This window comes from Humulus lupulus, chromosome 1, assembly GCF_963169125.1.
Source record: "Humulus lupulus chromosome 1, drHumLupu1.1, whole genome shotgun sequence".
In the NCBI taxonomy this organism is placed as follows: domain Eukaryota; kingdom Viridiplantae; phylum Streptophyta; class Magnoliopsida; order Rosales; family Cannabaceae; genus Humulus; species Humulus lupulus.
This window is the reverse complement of record NC_084793.1, coordinates 223,044,324-223,055,777: the sequence shown is the minus strand read 5'-3', so window position 1 is coordinate 223,055,777 and position 11,454 is coordinate 223,044,324. Positions and strand designations below refer to the sequence as shown.

At 41.0% G+C, this 11,454-nt stretch overlaps 1 protein-coding gene and 1 non-coding gene across 2 annotated transcripts; one reads left to right on the top strand and one right to left on the bottom strand.

Annotated features, from left to right (window-relative positions):
* The first annotated feature begins 1,003 nt into the window (after window positions 1-1,003).
* LOC133803673 (uncharacterized) lies at window positions 1,004-3,099 on the top strand. The gene is made up of 2 exons (XM_062241792.1): window positions 1,004-1,508; window positions 1,699-3,099. Exons 1-2 carry the CDS (start codon window positions 1,185-1,187, stop codon window positions 3,001-3,003), a joined length of 1,629 nt encoding a protein of 542 aa, XP_062097776.1. The 5' UTR covers window positions 1,004-1,184; the 3' UTR covers window positions 3,004-3,099.
* Window positions 3,100-3,163: 64 nt separating this feature from the next.
* TRNAG-GCC (transfer RNA glycine (anticodon GCC)) lies at window positions 3,164-3,234 on the bottom strand. The gene has a single exon. It is a non-coding gene; the product is annotated as a tRNA-Gly (tRNA).
* Window positions 3,235-11,454: the final 8,220 nt, after the last annotated feature.

Genomic DNA, 11,454 nt, shown 5'->3' with positions numbered 1-11,454 from the left:
ATCTAAATTTTGTATTATTATAAATTAAAATGCTTAATCACATTTCATTATAAACTAAAACGGAAAATAAATAATTATTCATGCATGAACTATTGTTCAAAATAACATAGCAGTATCTTAAAAAAATTCAAAAAATCTTTCAAAAGAATTAATAACAAAATATAGATATTTAAATTAAAATATCTCTGATTTTGTTATTGACTAAAAAAATATTTCCATAAATTTTATAAGAGCTTATGGCTAAAAAAATATATATTATTTTTAAATTAAAAACAAATAATGACAAAAGTAATTAATAAAAAATTATCATATTAAAACCAATTTATTAGAGACAGAAAAAAAATATCTTAGAAAATATTTGGATGCATAATTTTATTGTTGTAATATTAAAAAAAGAATATGAAAGTGCCAACTACCAACAAAAGTTAATAATATTTTACTAAAAAAAATAAAGGTTAATGTTATTGTTAATTATATTTTTATCTTTGTATTAATTGATGTTTACTTTGTTATAAAAGTCAAATATGTATTAAATGAGCATTACAAGTGTTAACTTGCAATACATTGGATACTAGATTAAGACACTACTTTAAACAGAAGGTTTGAATCCACAAAAAAATTATCCTCATGTATATAATTGTTTAAAAGGATAATTTAAAGGAGATATTTTTTTTATATAAAAAAAATGGCGAGAACTGATAGCCAAATTAATTAAAGATTATTTAGTTAAATTTAAAAGAGATTTTGTTGTTTTATTAGATAATATTATTATCCTCGTTAAAAAATATTATTTAATTTTATATTTTGTAAAAAAGAATTATAAGATAATGGTAGGGGTATTAATTTAGCATAAATTATTTAATTTGAATATATTTTTTTATTAATTAATTACTTCAATATTTGATTATATGCTTAAAACTTGTATTGCAATTTTGCCGAGTAATTTTACTATAACGATTCAAGCCCAGTAATTTTGAAGAACACCAAACACTTCTAGTTCCAGCTACTAACTACCTCTATAGTTTCGTTTCCTCGGAGCTTATTCCTCCACGTATTAATATTTTTATAATATATGCTCGACAAAATGGAGTTTCTTACTAATAAAGCATATTATTTATTTATTTATTTCATCTCCAGGTGAAGCAGAGAGGTTCTCATATATTCTGACAACTTCTAAATTAGTGATGTCTCTCGAAACTCCGCCATTCTTCAAACCGGAAACTCGCTCCACTTTCCTTCTCACTCGACGCTTCACCACTTCTGCCACTGCCACCGCTTTTTCTCTTCCTTTCAGCCATTTCAGAACTCTTGCTTCTCCTCTTCTCCCAATTCCTGCTCTTCAAACCTCCAGACCTACTCACATTCAGGCCATTTTAGAGTCCAACTCCGGTGCCACCACCACCCCCGACCACCTATCTGAATCTCCGGTCAGAATTGTCTCCCTTGTAGGCCATGGAACCCTCAGTCCTTTAAAATCCGCACCCTGGGAGGAGGTCATGCTCCATACTGTAAGTACTGCATTCAAACAACTCTGTTTCTTCAGCTTTTTGTTTAATATTGCTCTAAGTGTAAAATCTTTGCTTCAAGGTTAAAGTTAAGTTAGGGTTATATTTATTTATTTATGTATAAGTCTGGTCTGGTCATATATTTTGTACAAATGTACAGTCTGCTGCTGACAATTGGGTAATTGAATTTCAGGCAAAGAGACTGAAATGGGTTGATGAAGAGTATGAAATGGCAGTGTTTACTGATGATTTGACTCAATCAGATAGTGAAAGTTATCTAAATCTGAAAAGGGAATTGAATCGTGCTGATATTTTGGTGATTGTGGGTGTGAAAAATCAAGAGCCAGTGAAGTGGATTCAAAGCAATAGCGGGAATATCAGAAACATAATTTGCTTTGAATCTTCTCCCAGTTTGGAGAATAAATTGGGAGGTTCTTACGTAGAGAATCAAAGTAAAGGGAGTAAATTTTGGGGCCAAACAAAGACAACTAATGAAACAGTAGAAGTGGTCAAGACTGTGTCTGAGGCATGGGAAAGGCATAATTCCGATGATATAAGGTTTTGTATATTGGTTATAATCAATGCTTATATAAGGCCAGTCTCAATTCTAAGGAATCTGAGATCAAAGGGGTTCTCTACTCTCAGTTGCATGGCGAAGAATTGTGGGAGTCAGATACTAAACTGTCTCTTGGATCCTGACTGCAGAAAAGCTTTGCAGTGCTTGAATGACTGTAGTCCTGTGGATCAAGTGTGTAACTATCGGTGCATTGCTTCATATGAAAGTCCTACATTAGAAGCATTTTCTCTGTGTGTGTTGCAGAAGCACAATTGTCTTGGATTAGATGCAAAGATCCCAGAAAGGCCTCACGTGCCCCCCATGACGAAATTTCGTGGGGAAGACTTGTGCCATGAAGTTGCTGAGGATGTTTTTGTTGGCTGGCTGGGGGGTTTGGATTGGAGTTGGCGTGTAGTGGCTGGGCAGAACCCAGCTTATGATCAGTTTCCCTGTCAATACCAGCTCTTTTACCGGGGAAAGGCAAAAGGGTCATTTTGGTATGAGCCAGTATTTCAGGTGAAAACTCTCGAGGGGGAAATGGTTTGGAGGAGGAGAAGGTATAGAGTTAAAAGGGGAAAAGTCCCTGGGACATTTTACTTCAGTGTGTTGGACAATGGGGTTGTGTCTAATGAGTTTTGGACCATAGTGGATGCACCAGATGATCTTAGTTGGGGTTTGTTTCATTACAATGGAGCTGCTCGAGTTGCAGGACAATCTTACACTGGGGCAGTACTTGTGAGTCCAGATGGAGCATACCCAAGTGATGTGGAGGAGAAGAGATTGGTTTCTGCTTTGGAGAAATGTGGAATTGAGGAATGGGAGCTTTATACGGTTGATAATTGTTCATGTGTAGATCCTCCATTGGGAATCCCGGAGGGTTCAAGTTTGCATTATGTGATTCAAGTTAAAGAATTGGGTGTTCAAATTGAGCTACCAAATTGATGAAGTAAAATTTAAAATAAAAGAAAAAATAAAGTAGCTTTGAAAGTTAGTGGAAACATTTGATTTATTGATATAAGCTGATTGAATTTGCTTTTTGATTTGAGTAAAATTATTATTAGGAATGTACTAGGTATTTCCAGTGAATGAAAGAAAAAATAATTGCACCAGCCGGGAATCGAACCCGGGTCTGTACCGTGGCAGGGTACTATTCTACCACTAGACCACTGGTGCAGATTAGGTTAAATGGATGAAAACGAATATCAAACTTTTTAAAAATTTCAATTTTCTTGTCTCAAAGCGCTCATGAGTTTTGTGGTTTTAACGACTTATTTAAATTATCTTTTTATTAGATCATGACCTTTTAAACTAGGTTATTTTTTGTTTTATGATCTTCTCTTGGTAAACTTTACAGCATTTCTAGAATAACATGGGTTCAATCCAATACATGGCTTTAAAGAATTTTAAATCAACTTATCTGGACTAGTTTGGTTTGGATAATTAAACATCAACTTCATTGAAAGAAAAAAAAAATACAAACATAAATGAGGTCCAATAAGTTCAAAACACATCCACAATATCTATTATATTAATTGACTATTTTGACTTTCTAAGTCCCAATCAGTCCAAAAAACCATTCATAACAAATTTTTTAAGCGAAAAAATTCACAAGAGGCGGCATCTAAATTATTGACATGAAATATTAAGTTCAAAATAGAGGACACTTGTCTTAAAATTCACAAGAGGCGGCATCCAAATTATTGACATGAAATATTAAGTTCAAAATAGAGGACACTTGTCTTATCTTTCACATAACTATTCATCAATTCCAATTCCAAAATAGGAATTAATGGAAGCATATTAGCTTCAGAATGCTTCACTATTTTTAGCACATAAGATGACTATGCTAGATTGGACAAATTAAATAGAGGAAAATTTAGAAAATAAAACTAATTGAAGCAGAGAATAATACAAAATTTAATATGAAAGATAATGGCTTGTTCGTGATCATTGACAAGTTCATGTGGATTTACTATTTCAGAATGTTCCACTATTTTTAACACAGAAGACGACTCTGCTAGATTGGACAAATCAAATAGAGAAAGATTTAGAAAATAAAACTAATTGGAGCAGAGAACAATATAAAATTTAACATGAAAGATAATGACTCGTTCATAATCATTGACAAGTTCATGTGGATCTACTACTTTAGAATGCTCCACCACTTTTAGCACAGAAGATGACTATGCTAGATTGGACAAATCAAATAGAGAAAAATTTAGAAAATAAAACTAATTGGAGCAGAGAACAATATAAAATTTAACATGAAAGATAATGACTTGTTCGTAATCATTGACAAGTTCATGTGAATTTACTACTTTAGAATGCTCCACTACTTTTAGCACAGAAGATGACTCTGCTAAATTGGACAAATCAAATAGAGAAATATTTAGAAAATAAAACTAATTAGAGCAGAGAACAATATAAAATTTAACATGAAAGATAATGACTTGTTCGTGATTATTGACAAGTTCATGCGGATCTACTCGATGACTGTAGGTGTTATTGACAAAAAAATAATTTGTCTAAGCATTGAAGACACATTTTGAATCCAATGATTCTAAGATAGACTCTTGGAGGTGCAACCATTTAACCATCCATGGCGTGTCTTCGAAATTATTATTCATTTGGTCTTCAAGCACCTTTCCAACGTCTATTTTTCAGTCATTAAACTAAATACAAATTGATATCATTATTTCATTATCTATACATAATACCTTTCTTTGTTTATTTTGTGTTCGAAACCCTGCTTTTTCCTTTTTTTTTTCTCTGGACAGAGGAAAGCAAAGGGGGCCGTTAGTAGTGATGTGCCCAATAATTTACAATAGGTCAAATCAAAGGGATCAATAACTAGGTACAATATTGTTAAAAACACCATCATCTCATGGTAAGCTGTGTATTCATGAGGTTTTATGTCTGGTTCAACTCTACTGTGTTGTCACACTCTTTGCAAGATTCCAGGGCTGATCGGCCTTGAAACCTCTTAAAACAGTGAGATGATAGGCCAACAATTCATACCTATGTCCTAGATGGAATGTAACAGTTCATACATTTTTTTGTTCAGCAATTCTCATCAAGCAATATATAACAAATGAAGGAAGCTGTAGACAAAACATACAGCAACACAAACACATATAACATGATAGAATAAATCAGATTGTAGCGACAACATTTCCAGCAGTGGAACTATATCAACTACTGTCACTCGGCAAGACCCACCAGGACACACAGATTCAGCATCTCCTTTTGAACACATCACTATCAACTACTAAGCGGCCTTTGAGAGCACGAAGCTGCTGCATGACAGACTGTTGCTGGCTGAAACAAGCATCACGATTAGCTATGACAACAATGGGAAGATTTTCATTTACTAAAGCCAATGAACCATGTAACATTTCACCATCAAGTATTCTTTCACTATACATAAGTGCCCCTTCCTTTACTTTCACGGCACCTTCCCTTCCAGGGTTGTTGCATAGTTGTATTCTCTCCCAAAAATGAGAAGTGACTCAAAATCCCTCATTTCTTCATCAAGTTTCACGAGATATTTTAAAGGGTACCATAGAGAAACTAACTCAGCTGTTGTGTAAATCCCCACTTAAATCTGTTACCAGTGGATACAGTTACAAAATAGACTCACTTGCCCGAAGGCTTAAAAAAATCAGTTACAAAAAGGAAATATTTTTCAAATGCTCAGTTACAAATTAGTTACAAAGGAACCAGCTCAAGATCCTAACATCTTTTCTAACAAACCCAAACAAACTCAACAGATACATTCAAATAGAAGACTTTACCCTATATATATACCTGAAGCTTGCTCCAGTTAAAGTCTAATCTTCTTGAAACAGATCCAAGAGCTCAAAAGAAAAGTTGAGAGAGAGAGAGAGAGTCAAAGAAAAACATACAATAGTTAGAGAGTGTTTTTTGTAAAGAAATAGCAAGAAAAATCATAGACAGAGAGAGTGTAAAAGGTTACCTTGTCGAACTCCTGTGACTTGGAACCTGTTGAAAACTTTGTAACTCCACCAGTGTTAGTGAAGATCAGAGCTCACCATCTCAGGAGCAGCTCAACAAGGATGTAACCCAAAAATTTTGGGCAAACCTCGATAAAACTCTGGGTGTTTTCTTCTCTTGTTTTGATTTTCTATTTAATGTTGTGGAAACCTAAGTTTGCTGTTTGTTTTCTGGGTTGTTGATCTCTTGGGTAAAATTTTTTGGGTCTGAGAAAGAAGATAGGATTTGGGGATCGTTGGGTTTCTCTGGGGTTTGTGTCTGCTAGGGTTAGAATGTTGTGAAATATAAAACTGATATTGATTTGTGGTTTTTCGTTTTGTATCTAAAAGAAACAAAGCAATGTCGTTTTGTTGGTTTGACTCAAAGTCAAAAGAAGGCAAGAGAAAGATCTTTATTGACCTTGACATAACTGATTGAACTTTTGTTGGTGTAGGGATATAACTATAAAATTCCTACAGTGGTATCAGAGCCAGGTTATGGCTAGAAGAAGCAACAAAAATTCATATCAGGGAGAAGGACAACACAATCAAGGCTGGAAGGAGATAATCTAGCAGAACCCATTCAAGATCCTGAAGAAGTTCAAGAAGAATTTGTGGATATACCACTTGTACGCCCTAATTTTCCACGGGCTATTAGCGAGCTGAGATATGGCATAATTATCTCAGCCACGTGGAGGCCACATGCCCGGAGCTGCTGTTGTCAGGTCCTACCTCTTTAGCTCGAGGTGATCAAAGGTTTATTAAGATCACTAAGGATCCGAGTCAGAGGTATGAAGATCGCGAGTTAAGAAGGCCTCCAGCTCGAGGCCAAGCTTGAGTGGGAAGTCGTGACCCTTTATAAAGTCAACCACGCAATGTAAACGTTCATATATCAGACATCACATGTCTGATATATCCCTGAATTCTCGGACACGCAGCATAAACGTGCGTGTTTAGGCACCCACGACTGGGTTGGGCCGTGCGACCCATTATCCCCCTTACCTATTGATTAGACCACACTTCATTTGTCAGGTTTTAGGAATTAATCATGAATGTCACAGGAGTGAAATGATGGGTAAGAAGGTCATGGGATGACCCCCTTGCCGACCCCCAGGTGTCCTCTCCTATAAATATGGAGACCCTGGGAGTTGCAAAGGGTTGGATTCAATTGTGTAAAGAAATACCCTGTAAAGAATACCAGAAATATAACAATAATATTGGCTGGTGGAGTAGAAGGATTTTAACCTTTGAACCACCTAAAAAAGTATTGGTATCATCAATTCATTTTAAGATCATTCATCTATTTCGGTTCATTACATATCACTAATCCCATTCTCTTAATTTCTTAATTACCTGTTGGCGAAGAACCGCGTCAACAGTTTGGTGCTTTCATTGAGAGCTTGTTAGATTGGTGCTATCGCAAATACCCAACCATGGTGATCACTCGCTCAAGACACGGTAACGAGGTGAACCAACATGATGGGCAGGAGGCCCATCATGTCGCCATCTCTGGTGAGCAAAACCTTGAAGTTCAGCAGCGGCCGGGCAAGCAGCCAATAGGCCAAGATGACACTGGAAGTTCGGCACCCCGGCCACCTAATCCGAACCCGGATTTTTACACGGCAGTAGAGATGGAGAATGCTCAGCTGAGGAGTCAGCTGACGAAAGCTAACCAGCAGATTAAGGAGGTGTTGGCCCGACTACCCCCTCTTACAACCGACGCTAACGTCGGAAAGAGGCAAGGCGAGACTCATAAGTCCCACCGGGGTAACCAGTCCAGGCCTAGCCGGTCAGCCAGACCCTCGACATCTAACTCTACTCCCTCATCGCACCGCCGAGAGACAACCTTCGAAGAACTACCCAGGGCCGAGCAACAGTATAGCCGCTCGGTCTGAACTTCAACTCCCAGCTCGCTACCACCCTCTAGCGCACCCAGGAGGGCTCGAGGGAATTCTAGAAGGAGATCCGGGGAGGGCTCACAGCGACAGCCCGTCCCAGCCAGCCGTCTTGCGCCCCGCTCAGACTGCCAAGCGCAAGACCCGCAGGTTGGCAGGGCCGAGAGGCCCCTACCTAACCTGATCCGCCCTAACGGGACCAGGATTGCATCCCCGGTCAGACATCCTCCTTCACCGATAAGATATCCATCTCCTCCTCGACCTGTCCGAGATATTTCAGCTTATGGGAGCAGCAGGAGAAACCCACCTTCCACAGGACCTTCCCATCGTAGCAGGGCGCCCAGAGAAGTCCCAGATCCTCATCCCTAGAGGCGGGCTCTGAGCTTCTCAAACGGGAGCTATTGGACTGGAAGCCGCCGTAGTGACCTTTCTGGTGGAGACCTGTGCCAACGCCTGAGCTCGGCACAGAGTTCTCAAGCCACCCCAAGGGGCGATCTCCGAGATCGTCTTACCTCTCAAAGGGGAAACCTAGTTGGAAATGGCAGCCGTGCTTGCCTAAGGGAAGACCTGTCCGAGGTACGCGACAGCGGGAATGTCCCATATAACCTATCTCAAGATAGGAGGGACGATAACCCGCCAAACGTGTACAATGGATCCGGAATAACCAAGGAAATCAGGACAAAACCCTTGAGTGCCTGGCTCAGATGGAGGAGCTAATGAGGAAGCTCCTGTTAGAAAAAGAAAAGGACGAATACGATTCGGGGGACGAACTTGAGCTCTTCGCCCCCAGCATAGCAGCAACAGCATACCCGCCCGGTTTCCGTATGCCGCACCTGTCCAAATTCAACGGAGACGGAGATCTGTCAGATCATCTGGGTATGTTCAATACCCTGATGATGGCCCACAACATTGGCCCCGAGCTGAGGTGTTTAATATTTCCCTCCACACTGATTGGGCCGGCCAGGCAGTGGTTTAAACAGAATAAGAAACAGTCAATCAACTCTTGGAAAACTTTCTCTACTGACTTCAAGAGAGTATTCCAAGCTTCCCAGGCTGCCCGCGTCAAGGCGATTCCCTGGCCAACGTGAGGCAACAACCCGACGAGCCTCTGAAGGCTTACCTGAGCAGGTTCGCGAACGTCGCTGCTCGGGCTAGAGACACAAATGACAACTCCAAGCTCATGGCTTTGAGAACTGGAATCCTCGTCGGAGGGGGACTTTGGAATAAGATACAAAGGAAGGGAGTTAGCTCCGTAAACGAATTCCTAAATAGGGCCCAGGGGTGGATCAACTTGGAGGAGGCCCAAGCTTCAGCTGCGGGAACCAGCCAGGTCCCTGAGCAGCCCACTGAAGTGGGAACGGAGGTCGTGACAGCGACCCAGAACGTTACACTGAATAACCAGTTTGGTGGAGGCAAGAGAAAGGGGAACGGCGAGGGCAACTAGCATGACCCAAAGAAGAATAAGTCCATAGAAAAATTTAAGCCGATCTACGCGACTTATACGGAGCTCACCCACTCTAGGGAGAACATCTTCCTAGCAAACTCTGCTCGCCTCCCCTGGAAGAAGCCGGAGCCGTTAAAGCACCAGAAGGGGAAGCGAGACCCCTCCAAGTTTTTCCGTTTCCACAACGACGTTGGCCAGAATAGCGATGACTGTAGATACCTGAAGGATGAGATTGAGACTCTCATCCGAGCCGACCCCTTGGTTCAATACGCGCGGAACAGAGTTCCCGCGGCCCGTCCAGCTCTAGAAGTCCCGGTCACTCAGCCCGGGTCTCGGGTAGATCAGGACGTCCCTCCTCCAGTAATAGAAGGAGAGATCTCCACAATCTTTGGAGGTCCTCATTTGTCTGGCACGAGCAGAGGTGCCCAAAAGAGGTACATCAACGAACTTAAGGCTCATAATGGAGTAGAGTTCATCCCCGAGCAGCATCTTCCAAAGCAGCAGCGATTGGAAAGGCAACCAATCATTTTTACTGAAGAAGATGCCAGCCACGTTTAGTTCCCCCACAACGACCCTCTGGTCGTAGCAGTGCAGCTCGCTAATCAGAGGGTTAGGAGAGTGCTTATCGATAATGGGAGCTCGGTAAACCTTCTATTCCGGTCCACGCTGGAAAAGATGGGTTTGACTGTTGCCGAGCTGAAGGCGACCTCCATGATGCTTTATGTTTTCTCTGGAGAAGGATCAACGGCTATAGGGATGATCGAGCTGGTGATCACCTTAGGAGAAGGACCTCAGACAGTCTCAAAAATCCTTGAATTCGTGGTCATCGACTGTCCCACCCCATATAATGCCATTTTGGATCGACCTACACTTATAGCTTTTGAAGCCATCACCTCCGTCCGCCACCTCGCGCTAAAATTTCCTTCTTCCACAGGGATATGCACAGTCCGTGGTGATCAGCTTGCTGCCAGGGAATGCTACAACATTTCCATGAAGGGAAAATTGAAACCCGGGAAGTTAACAAGGGTCGTCCAAGGTGGAGAAGAGGAATCTCAAGAACCTTTGCCTAATCCTGAGATTGAAAAACCTCAGAGCGCCGAAGGGGAAAATATCGTCCTAAGTGAGGATATTGACCCCCGAATAGACGAGGATAAGTCCGATCTCCAAGCTATTGAAGAGCTCGAGGAAGTAAAAATCAATCCACAGAATCCCTCACGGATGGTTAAGCTCGGGAAAAACCTCTGTGGCAAGAGGAAGGCGGAGCTGATTAAGTTCCTGCAGGAGAACCTGGATGTGTTCGCATGGTCACACGAGGACATGGTGGGAATCAGTCCAAATGTCATCATGCACACCCTTCATTTGGATAAGTGCGTTCCTGCAAAGTCCCAGAAACAGAGACGCCTAGGAACAACTCGAGCTGAAGCCCTAGAAGAAGAAGTAGCCTGACTCAAGAAATACGGCTTTATCCGTGAAGCCAAGTTTCCGATTTGGATCGCCAATCCTGTGCTGGTCCTGAAGCCCAACGGGAAATGGTGGACCTGCATCGACTTATCCGATCTGAATAAAGCCTGCCCCAAAGACTATTTTCTCTTGCCAAGGATCGACCAATTGGTGGACGCCACGGCGGGGCACGAGCTCATGTCCTTTATGGATGCGTACTTAGGCTATAATCAGACTGCCATGAATCCGGCGAACCAGGAGCACACTAGCTTTATGACCCAAACTAACGTATATTGTTACAAGGTCATGTCGTTCGGACTGAAGAATGCCGGTGCTACATACCAGAGATTGGTGAATAGGATGTTCTCCAGCCAGATCGGGAAGAACATGGAAGTATACGTGGACGACATGTTGGTCAAATCGAAGACTGCCGATCACCATGTTTCTGACCTGGAGGAATGCTTCAAGATACTAAGGGAGTACAACATGAGGCTTAACCCACAGAAGTGCACTTTTGGGGTCGCGTCTGGAAAATTCCTGGGTTTCATTGTCAACACTAGAGGAATCGAGGCAAACCCCGATAAGATCAAGTCATTGCTCGAGCTTCCCTCACCTAGGTCGC

Excerpts from the sequence above, each read along its gene's own strand:
- LOC133803673 (XM_062241792.1), top strand. The coding sequence starts at position 1,185 with ATGTCTCTCGAAACTCCGCCATTCTTCAAACCGGAAACTCGCTCCACT. Across the intron at positions 1,509-1,698 it reads AGGAGGTCATGCTCCATACT|GCAAAGAGACTGAAATGGGT; the intron begins GTAAGTACTGCA and ends ATTGAATTTCAG.